The sequence below is a fragment of the Carcharodon carcharias genome, chromosome 11, assembly GCF_017639515.1.
Source record: "Carcharodon carcharias isolate sCarCar2 chromosome 11, sCarCar2.pri, whole genome shotgun sequence".
Lineage (NCBI taxonomy): Eukaryota > Metazoa > Chordata > Chondrichthyes > Lamniformes > Lamnidae > Carcharodon > Carcharodon carcharias.
In genome coordinates, this window is record NC_054477.1 from 98007845 (window position 1) to 98025249 (window position 17405).

A 17405-nucleotide genomic window follows, 5' to 3' on the forward strand; every position below is an offset into this window, starting at 1 on the left:
TGTTTCACAAAGTTACCTATAGAGCTATTAGCTGTCAGTTTCATACAGTTATTAACTGTCTGTTTCGCATAGTTACCTACTGAGTTATTCACTGTCTGTTTCACATGGTACCTATAGAGTTAATAGCCATCAGTTTCACTGTTTCCCATTGTGTTAATAGGTGTCTGTTTTATACAGTTACGTATAGAGGTAACTTCTCTCTGCTTCACTAAGTAACAAATAGGGTTATTAGCTATCTTTCTCACATAGTACCTGAAGAGTTGTTATCTGTTTCCCAGAGTACCTATAAAGTTATTAGCTGTCCGTTTCACATAGTTACCTACAGAATTACTAGTTGTCTTTCACATAGTTACCAATGGATTCATTAGCTGCTGTTTCATATAGTACCTATAGACTTATTAGCTGTCTCTATCACACTATTACCTATAGAGATATTAGCTGTCTGTCTCACACAGAAGCAATAAGGTTATGAGCTGTCTATTTCACCCAGTAACGTATAATCATTAATAAATACCCTGGCAGCAGGAAAATGGCGACTTCTGCAGGCCCTTCCACCTTGGACTTCCTGCTGGCCCTGCACCCCTTGTCCTTGTGCATTTCCTCCCACAGGTCCCTTCCCTGGAGGTTGCATTAGGACATCTGGCCTCCTCTCCCTTCTGCCCATCTCTTCCTTCTCAGAGGTGGTGCCACCAGCGGAGACCATAATCCCCATTAGCAGGGTAATGGAAGGCTGTCTGATACTTGGAAAGGTCCACATGGTCTGAATCCTCTGGGGGCCTTGCAGACAAGAAATCCTGAAATGAAGCCTGGAAATGCTAAGAATGAAACCCCGAACAGAGATGAAGCTGCCAAGCACCAATAAGCAACCAGCAGCAAACTATCTCCAAAGCTCCTCAATATTCACACTGTCAATGACCCTTTTTATCCCACCATTGGATGAGGTTTGTGAAATTGTCAGCCTGCCTGCCCATTTTGCCAATGCGATGAGTGCAAAGCAGGATCGCACGGGCAGCATAAAATACAGCTTAATTGCCTTTTTAATGGCCTAAATTGGCCTCGTGATTGATTGCGGGTGCAGTTAAGACTCCTGCTCACACCTGCCAAGTGAAATATAGTGCGAGTGCACGATGACATTGGGATGCTCACCTGATGTTATCCTGCGCTATTTTACACTCATGCATGTCGGGCAGGCACCCGCACGCCAAGCGAAAAGTTCTGGACATAGAGTTATTACCTGTCAGTTTCACTCAGTTATCTATAGAAGTTTTTAGCTCCCTCTTTCACACAGTTACCTGTATATGTATTAGCTGTTAACTTCACACAGTTACCTATACAGTTAATAGCTGCCGGTTTGACACTATTACCTGTAGAATTATTAGCTGTCAGTTTCACAGTTACCTATGGAGTTACATGCTGTCTGTTTACTCACAGTACCTATAGAGTTATTAGCCGTCTGTTTCACATTGTTACCTGTTGAGATTAGCTGCCTGTTTGACATAGTTACCAATTGTGGTAATCGGAGGTGTAATACACCTTTAAGAGACTGAGCAGATTGACCATGTGACTGTAAGACCCAATAGCTGTGTTGCGCAGGCTATCATGTTAATGTTACTCTGGGGTAGGGTCTGGTTGGAGAAGCACACATCATGTTAGTGCTCTGTTGTTTGTGTAAATAAATAGTATGTGTTTCATTTCATATAGGTCTCTGCATCTGCAGTATATTGTAATCAATTCACCTGCCGACAGATAGCCTGCAACTGGTTTGTGAGCAAAGCGACCCCATAGTAAAACATAACACCTATGTAGTTATTTGCTGTCTGTTTACTCACAGTACCTACAGAGATATTAGCTGTCAGTTTCACACAGTACCAATAGAGTTATTTCCACACAGTAGCCTATAGAGGTCTTAGCTGCCTGTTTCACACAGTTACCTATATAGCAATTAGCTGTCAATTTCACCCAATTACCTATAGAATTATTAGCTGTCTGTTTCACACAGTTACCTATGTAGTTATTAGCTGTCAGTTTCACACAGTTACCTATAGAATTATTAGCTGTCAGTTTCACACAGTTACATATAGAGTTATAATCTGTCTGTTTACGCACGATTATCTTTGGTGTTATTAATGGTCTGTTTCATATGGTATCTATGGTGTTTTAAGCTCTCTGTTTACAAGGTACCTATAGATTTATTATCTGTGAGTTTTACACACTACCTATAGAGTTAGTACCTATTTAGCTGTCAGTTTACACATTACCTAATTACCTATCTGTTTACATGGTACCTATTAAGTTATTAGCTATCTGTTTCATACAGTTACCTATGGAGTTTTTAGCTGTCAGTTTCATACCGTACCTGTAGAGCTATTAGCTGTCAATTTCACACAGTAACTATAGAATTATAAGTTGACTGTTTACACAGTGCCTATAGTTATTAGCTGTCTGTTTCACATTGTACCTATAGAGTCATTAGGTGTTTGCTTTACACAGCAGTTATTGAGTTGTTAGTTCTCTTTTTACACCGACATTTCACTTCTGAGTTTCAGTCTGTCTGTTTACATATAACCCAAAAATTAAATAATTCTTACTTAAGATGACATTCAGCATAGTTTGCAGTCATTACTAGTTCAGTTCTTTCAGCCAGTCACCCCATGTGCAATAACTTCAGTCCATTTTCCTGTCAGTCATGTGTAGGCAATCAGAACCTGCTTATTACTTTTCATCATGGAGCCACAGACCTAGCCTATTTGTAGCAGGAGAGGCTTTTGGAGCAGGATTGGAGGCCCTCTCCTGCCCACTGTGGGGCGTTCACCAGGGCAGGAGGTCCCCACCAGCAGAGGCCTTCGGTGCGGGAGGTCACCAGACCAGGGCCAGTCGACCTGGGGGCTCCCCTTGGAGCAGGATCGAAGTCTTGAAGAATCTGTGGGCAGAGCCTAATGCGGGAGTGCGGGCTGAAGGAGGAGGCACCAGAAGCCATGTGGAGAGGGAGAGTATGCAGGACTGCAACTTGGAGCTGGGCAGCAGAGCAAGCCTGGTGAGTCACTGCATTGAGGAACCGAGGGCCCAAATAGGACAGAAATTTGGAGCATCGGTAGCGAATACTCTCTATAAAAGTTTATTTCTGGGAGCAACACTTTCCCCTGAGAGTTTACATCATTTTGATGCTGGTGGAATGCCTTGTTTTTTAATCTTCATGCAGTCCGTGTACTTAAATCCCACACTACATGAAGTGGGATTCCACAGCACCAGCATCAGGTCGTGGCAGACAAGATGAAAAGGCACTTGGCTGAGATGGAGCAGATGGTGGAAGGGTTGAAACTGGCAACAGCCACAAGGGAGGCTCAACCTGCTCCAGTATCGCTGGGGGCTCAAGCATCACTGGAGGAAACTGAACTTCCAGGACAAAACCAGGCAGAGACTCCCCAGGTGTTTTCCCTTGGCTATGTGAAGGAAGAACATGGTACCCCTGCTCAGATATTCTAACTGGACAGCATCGGGAGAAGACCAGAGACAGCCAGTGAGCCGTCGGCCAAATACTGGATCGAGGATGCACACTTAGTCATCAGGGGCCTCAATGGAAATGAGCAGGCAGAGTTTGTGATGGAGCTGCTGTGAGACAAAGCCTGTTGGAAAATACTGGAAAGAGGTACAGATGTTTGAAGAAGTCCACAGGAGATCACTGAGGTCCTGTCGCAGGTTTTTGGGGACAGCAGTAGCTAGCTGCAGTCATTACAGAAGTTTTATGAGTACAAGCAAGCCAAAAGAGAGGACCTGGTCTGGGTTCCCTGGAGTTGGTGATGTTTTTTGACTGCATAATCCTCCTCGATGCGTCCTTCAAGTTGACCAAGGACACACAGCTGAAGGACACCTAGCTGAAGCAATGAGGGATGGTGCTGAGGAGGCTTAATCGTGACAAACACCAGTTGTCCTTCTTGGATCTGTGGGACCACATCATCCAGATCATGGGAAAAGACAGGACTTCTAAGACCAGGAAAGAGGCCACCATGAGGGACGGGAATATAGAGCTCAGGCTGAGGAGGCAAGCAGAACAGATTGCTGTACAACTGTTGTAAATCCTGTCCCTGTTGTCCTAATTCCACAGCAAGCCTTATGGCCAATCCTGCCTAAGGGATAATCCAAAGATGTGCTGGAATTGTAACAAGACTGGACACTTCAAACAAGACTGCACTCAATAACCGCAGCCACTGTGGATGTCAGGTATGGAGACCCCATGCAGTGCAACAACGTCTCCTTCCCAACATATGTTAAATAACTAGTTGGGCCTCCCACTAAGAGTCAAGTGGGAAGGGTTCGCGGGGAGGGAGGGGGGTGAGGTTCTTTCGGGAAGAGGCTCGGTGTTATACAGAGCAATGGGAACTTGCCCTACAGTGGATGTGAGATTAGGCACCTTTGTTTACCAGCTCTTCCAAGAGCATCTTGCCAAAGGGTTTGAGCCGATTGACATCTCTTCCCTCCTCCAGATCTCTGCTTTGCAAGGCTTGGACATGCCTTCTCAGGCTTCACCAAGCTGTCCCTATCTGTCCTCCATCACACTTCTCATAACTTGGGGTTTCTGGTGGTTTGTGACCCAATTGACATTCCAATGGAAGCAAGGCAGTTGAGAATACCTGTGGTGTTAGAGTCAAACGTGTTAAGAGACATCCAGCGTCCTTGGAAGGCATATATGGTGACCAGTAAGATCAGGAGGTTATGAAGTCGGCCAGAGGGGATCAACAGTCCTCCAACTTGCTCAGCACACTCATGGTATATCAGCCTGTATGGGACCTTAAAACTATTCAATTATCAGGAAGTCGGACTATCCTTTTACACGTTCGCACCATCACTGTGCTTGAAGGCTCATGCCAGCCATCCCCAACTGGCCAACATCAGACCTTGATAGAGTGTCATATTTCACATGTAGTGGAGCTACCACTTGGTGCAACCCTGGGAGCCACCCTTGTCACCGCAGGAGAAAAGGGTAAGGTACCCATGCAAATTACCAAGTTCAGTCAAAAAGATGTTTACCTCCAACCAAGAGCACCTGTGGGTGACTTTAAATCCACCCCTGTTGTGGAGTGGACTGACTGGAGAAGACATTTCTCACCTCATTTCAAAAGATGGACATCAACGAGTTGGAGGAAGCAGCTCAGAGGGTGCAGCTCATTTCTACTCTCACCAAGTACAGGACAACTTTCAGTAAGGATGATGATGATGACATTGGGTATCATGACCTGGTGAGCCACAGGATTGTGAGGGCACATGACCACCTAATGAGGATTCCTCACTGCCAGATCCCAACCCCATCACTGAGAGGAAGTCAGGGAGTACCTGCAGAAGTCTCTGGAATGAGGTGCCATCTAGGCGTCATCGAGTTCGTCCTCGTGAGGGAGAAAGACAGAAAACTAAGGATCTGCGTCAATTACCGGGCGCTCAATAAAAAAACTCATAAGGATGCTTACCCTCTACAGAGAACTGATGAAGCATTACAAGTTCTCAAATGTGTGATGCAATTTTGCAGTATTGATTTGGCCCACGATTATAATCAGTTACCCATTGCTGAAGATGGCATTGAAAAGATGGCATTCCGAACGGGCACCAGAGGACTTTATGTATACACAAGAATCCTTTCGAGCTTTGTAATGACCTGGCCACCTTTATGCGCGTGATGGATAAGGCTTTTGGCGACATTAATTTCCAGTCCTCCTTGTCTATCTGGACAATATCTTCATCTTTGGCTCAACGTTTGAAGACACCCTTGAAAGACTAGACACTGCCTGAGCCTACTTGTCGGATCTTAGCTAGAAAGTCAAACCAGGGAAGTGCCAACTTTTCCAGACAAAACTATGGTACTTTGGGCACTTCGTCACCAGGGAAGTCATCACCCCGACAATGAAAAAATTCCAGTGGTACAGGAGTGGCCCCAAAGACAGAGAGGGAACTGTGTGGGTTTCTTGGTCTGGCTCATTACTATCGGAGGTTTGTGCAAGGCTTTGCACAGTTGGTTGCCCTGCTCCATGACTCACTGAGAAAACCAGAGAGTGACAAGGGAGCTGGGAGGGAAAGGACACACAAGGCATGATGCTTCATGAACCATCAGAGGGTGATGGACCCCAGCATGTGAAGACCGCTTTTGCACTCTCAAGCATATGCTCATCTCATCACCTGTTCTTGATTACCCAGGTTGCCATCTCCCTTTCGTGCTGGAAACTCGTGCCAGTTTTCTTGGCCTTGGAGTGGCACTAACACTGGTTTAAAGGCAGAAAAGAGTGGTTATCACTTATGCCAATCAGAGCCTCAAGCTGTATAATAGAAATATGCAAGATTATTCCAGTATGAAGCTTGAATTGCTAACTTTAATGTGGGCTATTTCCAAGAAGTTCCGAGACATTCTGATCACTGCAGAATTTGAAGTATTTACAGACAATAACCTGCTCAGCTACTTATAACCGTCCATCAGAAAAGACAACTATGCTGACCAGGGAGTGATGTTACTGGCCTGGGATGACTGCCGATATTGAAGATGACTGTTGGAACTGAGAGAGGTGTATTTTGGCCAAACCAGGGAAGTACTTTCACCCCAGCTTGGGATCCTTAGTTACCACTAGGCCCCTGGAGGTCATCGCAAAGGATTTTACGGTCCTCGGCCCCAGTAGTAATAGGACCAAGCACTTACACATTGTACTCATGGAAGTCTTCACCAAGTTTACACAGATTATTCCCACTTGTGAGCAAAAGTCCTCAACTATAGCCAGAGTGTTAGTACACGATTGATCCATCTGTTTTGCTGTGTCCTGCCAGATCCACAGTGACCAAGGGTACAATTTTGAGAGCAAGGTCCTACAGGAGCTGTGCTAGGTGTGTGGCATTGTCAAGAGCTGCACTACACCCTATCATCTAGAGGGTAATGGACAGTGTGAATGGTTCAGTCATGCACTCCATGACCGATTGTGTACCTTAACTCCTGACAGTAAACGTAAGTGGCCTGAGTATCTTTCAGAGCTGGTCTATGCTTATAATAGTACCCAACATTCCTCCACGGCTTACTCTCCGCACAATCTTTTCTTTGGAAGAGACCCAGTCCTTCCTGTGGATCATCTCCTTGGGCTCCTCCCATATTCAGATGGACATGGCCAAGTTGACAAATGGTTCACCGAGCATCATGCGAGGCTACATCAGGCATTTGATATGGTGGCCAAGAGGACCGAGAAAGAAGTGCTGCGAAGAAAAATGCTACACAGTCACAAGGTTGACAAGGTGGACCTTCTGATCGGCACAAGAATATTCCTCCGGAACAGGAATATCAGGAGTCAGAATAAGAAATAGGATGACTGGGATCCTGAACTCCACAAAGTCATCAAGCGGCTTGACACTGGGGCCACACCCATGTTGTGGAACCTGTAGCCAGAGGGCAGCCTCAGAAAATGTCCACAAAGGAGATTTGCTCCAGGCCAGAAGTTTGGTGGATGATGAATGAGAGGCCATAGTTCTAGGCTAAGGGGTGGTAGATTTAAATCAGAGATGGGGAGGAATCACTTTCCTCAAAGGGTTGTGAATCTGTGGAATTCACTCCCTCAGAGTGCAGTGGATGCCGGGACGCTGAATAAATTTAAGGAGGAGACAGACAGATTTTTAATTAGTAATGGGTTGAAAGATTATGGGGAGAGGGCAGGAAATTGGAGTTGAAGCCAAAATGAGATCAGCCATGATCGTAATGAATGGCGGGGCAAGCTTGAAGGGCTGAATTGCCTACACCTGCTCCTAGTTCTTATGTTCTTATATAAGTGGGGGCATGCAGCTCACTCAATGGCATCTTGGAACCTGAAATTGCAGCACGCAGCAGAGGGGGACTTGGATAATGACAAGGAATCCTGGAGTGACCAATGTGTTGTGAAGCGCATGTATATGGTGTGAGGAGACCTGCTCCAGTACTGGAAGAGGATGTAGAGAGGACCTGCGGGAAGGCTGCAGCTGAAGCAAGAACTGCTGCTGATCATACAATCCTGGAAGACATGACCGACTTGGACTCCTACATGGCTGATCCATTCCAAAGCCTGGATCCATTACAAGTGCCCGTATGGATGAAGGTTGGAGAAGGTCATCTCTACTGAATGCTGGATATCATCTCAAAACTTTACCCCGATCAGTGCTGCATGGCGAAAATGCTGCCACCAGTGTGGATTCGAACATGTTTGCTATCAGAGCTCAATTTCACCTGCCCGTCATGCGATTGCTTAGTAAACAGTCACCATAGAATGTGCATAGCTGCCTGGATGACAATTCTCAAGCAGGGAAGTGTGTAGGCGGAGAGGTGAGTGAGCCCTTGGTGTCCTGACTTCTGGCTTCCGACTTCAGAGTGGGCCCAGATGCTGGGCTCCATCCACTGTGGGGCATTCACTGCAGGGCATCCTGAATTCCAGCTCCTGACCAGAGCAGGGCTGGAGGCCAAGCCCCACCCACTATGGGGCATTCAATGCGGGGGAGGGTCCCCTGCCAGCAGAGGTCTTTGGCCCAGGAGGATGCCAGGCCAAGGGGACCCAGTTGGCTGGGACTCCCCTTGGAACAGGAACAAAATGTCCTGAAGAAGTTGGGGGCGGAGCCTAAGCCCAGAGCAGAAGCAGAAGGAAGTTGGAGGTGGGGCCCGAGTCGGGAGCAGAGTCTGGAGGGGCAGCGCATACAGAACTGATTGTCTTTTCTCTGCTCTATGCCGAGGGATATTGCCTTATTGGAACTGGAGCTCTGTGTTCATCCTCTCTATCATATCGGAGTGGCAGCTGGCTATGAAAAGGCAGCAACAGTTGTTTCTGCTCCTCAGAGGTCCAACTCCTACTGCATGAGGTGCCGCATGAGGTGCTACCATGCTGCACTGAAGGCTTAACACCAGGGAAATTTACACCAGATGACAGTGAGTAAACTCCAAGGCAGTTAAAAGTAAGTCCAAAGCTGGAAATGACCCTCAAAGCTATGAGTTCAGGCTTTCACAACAAATTCTGCAAAAAAACAGCCATTGACGGAGGCTGACATCAAGCTTCGTGATTTCACTCTTAAAATGTTTCCTAGGATGCCAGTTTCATTCCATTTATTGATGGGATGTGTGCATCACCGGCAAAGACAGAATGTATTGTCCATCTCTAATGGCCAATGAGAAGGTGGTGGTGAGCTGTATTCTTTAACTACTGAGGTCCTTGTGCTGTAGGTGCATCCACAGAGCTGTAGGGGAGGGAGTTCCAAAAATTTAATTCAGACACAACAGAAGAAAGGGGTTATATTTCCAAATCAGTATGGTGAAACAGCAACCTGACTGAACACCAAACTCCAAATCTCCCCAGCCTTCACTCTCAGTGCAGTACTGAAACAGGGACTACATATGTTCGATAGGAGAAAAAGCTGAACTGTTTCCACCTTTGTTGCCTTTCAAGTATCCTTGATATCTCTTGGCAGGACAAGATCACCAACTTGGAGGTCCTCAGAACATGCTTTTTTCCATCAGAATGCATTCATTGATAGGCCAAAGACATCTGGATTGGCTCGACCATGCTTATTAGAAGGAGGATGCCTGTATACCCAAGGACCTTCTGTACCATTGGATGTGACAGCCTGTGATATTGGGGAGCTATCAGAAACATGGAGCAATATGTGAATGGGGTGAAACGCCATGAAAACCTATCCTGAATAGACTTTTCTGACAAACAATGCATGTCCTGCAGACTGATGAAGATGCCAACCACCAAATCTCCTGTGTGACAACCCACTGCAGTCCCAAACTTACAATGCTTCATGCCCCTATGAGTGTGCATTTGCATTGAGTAGACAGTGGCAGTGGCACTTACTCTGGCAGCAGATCATTCATCCTCTTGCAGCATTGGGGCCAGGTTCTCCTGGGTGCCCCACAGCCACTGACCTGCGCTGCTACCGCTGTCCAGGCTGCCTGGGAAAGAGGGCATTCCTCCCTTCCAACACAGCCTGGAGGAGAACCTACAGTGAGGCGTCACTAAAACATGGGGCCACACACTCTGGCAACAGCAGAAGTGTCAACTTCCAAAGATGGTGCTTGACAATGGAGGGAGCTACCTTTGGGTTGCATTGAAGACTTGGCTTGGAGACTTTTAAATATGGAAGCCAGACCTTCGAACCCATGAGATAGCCAAAGTGGTGTCTATTTCCTCCTGCCCTGCTTCAAGATTCGCTGCCTTTCACGCACATGAACAGGTATTGAGCTGAGAGGTTCTTCCCACCTGTCAAGGAACAGGATCAACGCTGACTTCTGCTCCTGTCGCTGCACATAAGCTGAAATTTTCTAGTCCCTTCCGCCGGCAGGATCCTCTAGTCCCACTAAAGTCAATGGACGTTTGAATGATTCGCCACATCCGCTGCAGCAGGGCCAGAAAATTCTGGCCTTAGAGTGAAAAACTGAAAATTCCACCCCGTGTCAGGATTGTGACCTCAATGGGAAAATCCAGCCCAAAATGCCAGCAGCACTCAATTTTCCAGTCAAATTTCATTCATATAATCATTCACAACATTTGGTGCATTGGAATGACATCAATGGTAAATAGGAAAATTATGTGTAAGGCAAATTTGAAGGGATGCAGACAATTAAAGGGGTGTGTCACAAAGAGGGGGAAAAATTTTGGAGAGCATTAGAAGTCATCTTAATGCAAAATCAACCTTTGCCAGCTGAAGGGCATGAAATCAAGAGGTAACAGGCCAGGATGAAAGAACAGGAATCTTTGCTTGTCTAGATATAACCAAATGAAAGAGTGGGTCCTTAAACCAAGGGAAATCCAGGAGAACTATCTCACTAACTGCTCAAATTAGAATGCTAAGAACATGAAAATACACATTTTTGTTAATTATGTATTTGTAGTTATCTAGCTGGAACATGGTATGCTTTCAATTACTTTTCAATAGCTTCTTTTCTTAGTGTACTCAATATCAACCTCAACATTGTGCCAGTTATATGCTTTAAGAAAAAGACCATCACCATTGCATTATTTTGTCTATGTGGCCCTTCCCAACAAGACTTCCTGCAAGCTAGTGAGAGTAGAAAGCTTAGCTGCATAATAAGTGGGATTGATAAATTTAGTATATGCCTAATGTTTACCCTTGGCTGCACACTGATTGCAGCCAAGCAGAGAAAAATAAGTGCACCTATTCTGTTTCTAGTCTTCACCAAAATACCAGTGAGGGTGGAACTGCCGCTGCATAAGGGATTGAATCTTCCTATGAGTTTCCTCTTCAGCTTTGGAAAGTTTGTGGTTCTGCTGAGTTTCTCTTTGCAAGAACAACAAAGTGGGATAGGAATTGAAACTGAATTTGAACCTTCCACAGAACACATGCGATAATCCAGTTAATTACACTGTTATGCTGCCATAGAATTTAAAGTTTATCCTCTATCTATCCATGTCAGAAATTGACTCCAAATTTCAAAACCCACTGCAGCTCTTGATTTTTTTAATTTCAAATAATTATTCATGCCGATTCTTAATCCTTTTTGTTTATTAAATCTGTTACAGGCACAAGATGCAGAGACAAAAGATTAGGACAGCTCACAATGAATGAATTTAGACCTCACTAAAATATAATAATAAAACATTCTAGTATTTTCCCAGGCAAATAATTTATATAAAATATACTTGTGAAAAATCTCCATTTTTCATGTTACAGGTCTTTGAAATTATGTTCCTAGTTCATGCTTTGGTGTCATGACATTTGTTGGCTGGTTAAAGAATTTATTAGTGTTATGCTTGGTTTCCTCCTTACACAATGACCCCTTTTAGAAAAATTGGCAAAGAACACTCATGCAAATTACTGTTAGCATGTACCGCCGCTAATGGGAGGTATCCAGTATGTTATCTCAAAGAAAAGTTCGAAAAGAACAGCTGATCATGTTGAGGCCATAGTATAAAGTGAAATACTTGTCATAGCAACAGTAACATACAATAAAACTTACAGTAGTATTCCTGACAATTGTGGTGATTATGTGTTTCAGATCACTCAGGGAATCTGAGTTCAAAACAAAAACTGAAACAGAAATACCTGGAAAAACTCAGCAGGTCTGGCAGCTTTGGCGGAGAAGAGTACAGTTGACATTTCGAGTCCTCATGACCCTTCAACAGAACTAAGTAAAAATAGGAGAGGGGTGGAATATAAGCTGGTTTAAGGGGAGGGGGTGGGTGGTTGTTGGGACAAGCAAGCAGTGATAGGAGGAGATAACCAAAAAATGTCACAGACAAAAGAACAAAGAGGTGTTGAAGGCGGTGATATTATCTAAAAGAATGTGCTAATTAAGAGTGAATAGCAGGACAAGCAAGGTACAGATAGCTCGAGTGGGGGTGGGATGAAATAAGACTAAAAGGGCATAAAAGGTATAGATAAATGATGGGTGGAATACATTTAAAAATAATGGAAATAGGTGGGAAAAGAAAAATCTATATAAATTATTGCACCTACGTCTGTGATTCCTTTGACACCTTACGTCACATCAACAATTTCCAGTTCCCTGGCCCCAACCGCTTCCTCTTCACCATGGACGTCCAATCCCTCTACACCTCCATCCCCCACTGGGATGGTCTGAGGGCTCTCTGCTTCTTCCTCGAACAGAGGCCCGAACAAACCCCATCCACCACTACTCTCCTCCGTCTGGCTGAACTTGATCTCACACTGAACAATTTCTCCTTTAACTCCTCTCACTTCTCCAAATAAAAGGTATGGCTATGGGTACCCGCATGGGCCCCAGCTATGCCTGTCTCCTTATGGGGTATGTGGAACATTTCTTGTTCCAGTCCTACACTGGCCCCCTCCGGTACATCGATGATTACTTCGGTGCTGCTTTATGCTCTCGTCGGGACTTGGAAAAATTTATTAATTTTGCTTCTAATCTCTACCCCTCCATCATTTTCACATGGTCCATCTCTGACACTTCCCTTCCCTTCCTTGACCTCTCTGTCTCAATTTCTGGTGATAGACTGTCCACCAACATCCATTACAAGCCTACCGACTCCCACAGCTACCTCGACTACAGCTCCTCACACCCCGCTTTCCTTAAGGACTCCATCCCATTCTCTCAGTTCCTTTGCCTCCGTCGCATCTGTTCTGATGATGCTACCTTCATAAACAGTTCTTCTGACATGTCCTCCTTCTTCCTTAACCGAGGTTTTCCACCCATGGTAGTTGACAGGGCCCTCAATCGTGTCCGGCCCATCTCCCGCGCATCCGCCCTCACGCCTTCTCCTCCCTCCCAGAAACATGATAGGGTCCCCCTTGTCCTCACTTATCACCCCACCAGCCTCCGCATTCAAAGGATCATCCTCCGCCATTTCTGCCAACTCCAGCATGATGCCACCACCAAACACATCTTCCCTTCAACCCCCCGGTGGCATTCCGTAGGGATCATTCCCTCCGTGACACCCTGGTCCACTCCTCCATCATCCCCTACTCCTCAACCCCCACCTATGGCACCTCCCCATGCGAATGCAAGATATGCAACACCTGCCCCTTCACTTCCTCTCTCCTCACCGTCCAAGGGCCCAAACACCCCTTTCAAATGAAGCAGCATTTCACTTGCACTTCCCTCAACTTAGTCTACTGCATTCATTGCTCCCAATGCGGTTTCCTCTACATTGGAGAGACCAAACATAGACTGGGTGACCGCTTTGCAGAACATCTTTGGTCTGTCTGCAAGCATTACCCAGACCTCCCTGTCGCTTGCCATTCTAACACTCCACCCTGATCTCTTGCCCACATTTCTGTCCTTGGCTTGCTGCATTGTTCCAGTGAAGCTCAACGCAAACTGGAGGAACAGCACCTCATCTTCCGACTAGGCACTTTACAGCCTTCCGGACTGAATATTGAGTTCAACAACTTTAGATCTTGAACTCTCTCCTCCATTCCCACCCCCTTTCCATTTCTTCCCCCTCCTTTTTGTTTTTTCCAATAATTTATATAGATTTTTCTTTTCCCACCTATTTCCATTATTTTTAAATGTATTCCACCTATCATTTATCTATACCTTTTATGCCCTTTTAGTCTTATTTTACCCCACCCCCACTAGAGCTATCTGTACCTTGCTTGTCCTGCTATCCACTCTTAATTAGCACATTCCGTTAGATAATATCACCACCTTCAACACCTCTTTGTTCTTTTGTCTGTGACATCTTTTGGTTATCCCCTCCTATCACTGCTTGCTTGTCCCAACAACCACACCCCCCGCCCTTTCTCCCACCCCTTAAACCCCTTATATTTCACCCCTCTCCTATTTCTATTTAGTTCTGTTGAAGGGTCATGGGGACTTGAAATGTCAACTGTATTCTTCTCCGCCGATGCTGCCAGACCTGCTGAGTTTTTCCAGGTATTTCTGTTTCTGTTTTTGTTTTGGATTTCCAGCATCCGCAGTTTTTTGTTTTTATCTCAGGGAATCTGAGTTGCTGTGGCAACATACAGGCATGTTTTAATCTGGAGCTATGGCCAGTGATGGTAGATGCTCCATCTCTATTCCATCACATGGCCGACTAGGAATCTCCCCCTCTCTTACCACCTGACAAGGGCATGTGTTGAATGATTTGCAGATTGATAACCAACCTGTTTGGCCATGTTATGAATATGCCTTCCTTAGCCGTTAAGCAATGGGTTGGGGCTTGAACCCAGAGCTTCTGATTCAGAAGCAGGGAGACTACCCACTGTGGCACAAGACCTCCTAATCCTAAGGTCATCTGAAGACCAATAGCAGTGCCTTGAGGAAGAGATGAAAGAGACTAGTAGGCTATCTTTGGAAATATGTGCGAAGTTGAATTGAACTGGGAAATATGATGATTAGTGGCAAAGTAAATAGCATTAAAATTAAGAAGGTTAGCTACAGGCATGACAAAAGTACTCCCCATTAACATCAAAAATAATATTTATTTGACAAATACTTGTCAGGGAAGCTTTTATCTTTACTTCTGAACTCCCTTATGACTTTCTTGCTTGTGATAAATCCCTCCAAGAGATTTGAAAGATACATTTGTATGACAAACTTTGTAAAATAATTATATATCAACTAGTACTGCTTGTGATAAAAGTGGTAAAATGCTTAATTTATTCATGCTTTCTCTACAGTGTTATTATAACACACACATTTATCGTAAGTGAGTTAAAGGCAGGAAGATCCTATCAATGTACTAAACATTCATCCAATAATATCACCAATATTCATTTCCAAGCTTAGTTATTATGGATAACAATGCTAGATAAACAGTTGTAAAACATCTACTTTTAACTATCAGAAAGTGTCAGAATCGTCAGTTTACCTTCATTATTGAACGTGGCCTTTTCTTGCGCGCATAGAGTCATCTGTTGTGCATTGGTACAGGAACGAGACATTGGTGATGATGAAACATTGTCATTTGATCTTGTACTTGAAGCCACCAGCGATATTCACTGTGCATGTACTTTAGGAGGGTGGCACGGAGGTGGCATCTGAACTTGGAGCCTAAATGGCCTGCAGCCGGGCAAGGGGGAAGGGTTCTAGCTCCCTGAAGAGTGAGGTCTCATGTGAATTCTGCTGCAGAAAATTCAGATGAAGATTTTCATGGAATGGCGTACAACAAAACTAACAGATATGCTCAAAGGATGCTTTGTGCGCCGGCAGACCTGCCAGAAAGACTGTAACCAGTGTCAAGGTGCAAGGGGGGATGGTCCGGCAACTTGGCATAAAGCTTTGTGCAGAACTTGAAACCTATTCTTTCCAATATGGAAGTGGCAGCGAACTCCATGGCAACAATTGCGGACGTTTTCTTTACTCAGCTTAATTATTTAACTTTCTCACTCTCAAGAGATTGTTGGTTCCTCACTATTTCTGGTTTCTCTTTTTGTGTGTTCTACTGTGAAGACGGATTCAAAATATTTGTTAAACGTTTCTACCATTTCCTTATTCGACATGTAATTTCTCTTGTCTGAGTCTCTAAGGAACCCACATTTATTTTTGCTATTCTCTTCCTTTTACATATCTTTTATGGTTTGTTTTTATATCATGTATGTTTCTTGCTAGTTTACTCTCATTTTCTATTTTCTCCCTATAGGTTTATAAAGCTATAGGTTTCTATAGCTCTCCCAATCCTGAGGACTACTAATCTTATTGACAATATTATGAGCCCCTTCTTTTAATTCAAAATTATCCTGAACCTCATTGGTTATCCATGGATGGATCACATTTCCCATGGAAGTTATATTTCTCAATGGAATGCATGTCCATTGAGAATTACGAAATGCAATCAGAGACCCATAAAGTATATGTGGTCAAATTAGTATCTTTATTGGAGCAGTACTTCTTTAAATACAGGACTTCCAGTTATTGTTTCACCAAAAACATTAACACAATCAACCCTTCTCACTCTGGAAAAAGCTACATAAAGCTGTGTGGGTGGAAAAATGGGCCTCGAAACATAAATACAAATTTTGGCGAGAGTCTGGTCTTGTGACTTGTTTATAGTCATGGAAAATGAAAGTTTTCTCCTGAGTTGAAAGGGCAGGTTCATGCCTGATAGGCTGAATATTATTTGAGGAATAAACACTATTTCCTTTAAATCTGCCTGTTATAATTTCAGCATCTATTGACAAAGAAATGAGCTTAACTACCAATCTTTATCCATAACAAAGTCCTTGATTAGGATTCAAATTTCACAGCAACATTATAAGTGCTCCTTCCCTGAGTCCAGGTTTGTTCAGTGGTATGCCCATTGGAGTTATACTGTGTAGACACTCTGCAGGGCATAGACCATAAACATCTATAAAATCAATGCTGGTATCTTCTTTTAATTCACCTGACAGTTTTTCTAATATTGTTAAATTAAAATCTAGCGAATCTTTATTTTTTTTTAAAAGATCACTTATTTATCATGTTTATTGTCCCATTTTGTCAAAAAAACTGAGAGAAAATGTCCATAACCAATTACTTCAATAACAGCTTCAGCTGGCATCAGTTTTGACAATCTGTTATCGTAATCTTCTTGCTTCATGCTCGGATTCCAAAAGTGTGAGCACATCTCCCTCACAGACTGGTCCTTTCACATTTCGAATGATGGTTCGATTGCTGTCATCCATAAATTCCACACGGACCTGAGTACACTGTCCCCGGGATCCCGTCCTTCCAAGAACTTTAGTAACCCGGGCCAGTTTGACAGTCTGAGTCCGTGGACCCTCCATGATGGTAGCGGTGAAGGTGCAGAGGCTATCTTTCAAATTTCAAGCTGAATCAAATAATTGTCCCTATCATTTTGAAAAATTTCCATCATTTCATTCACCCCTCAGATGCCGTTCCCTCCCTCCCATGCCATTCCCAGCTCATGCCTTTCCATTCTTCCAATGCCATTCCTCTAATGCCCTTCTCTCTGATTCTTTCCATCCTTCTCATGTCAGCCCCATCCCATTCT

General features: G+C 44.3%; 1 protein-coding gene across 1 annotated transcript; it reads right to left on the reverse strand.

Annotated features, from left to right (window-relative positions):
* Nucleotides 1-16968: 16968 nt before the first annotated feature.
* LOC121284439 (40S ribosomal protein S28-like) lies at nucleotides 16969-17178 on the reverse strand. Its single transcript, XM_041199903.1, has one exon. The coding sequence runs from the start codon at nucleotides 17176-17178 to the stop codon at nucleotides 16969-16971; it is 210 nt and encodes a 69-aa protein (XP_041055837.1).
* Nucleotides 17179-17405: the final 227 nt, after the last annotated feature.

Bases quoted from the DNA above. Each gene is read 5' to 3' on its own strand.
- LOC121284439 (XM_041199903.1), bottom strand. From the start codon at position 17,178: ATGGAGGGTCCACGGACTCAGACTGTCAAACTGGCCCGGGTTACTAAA.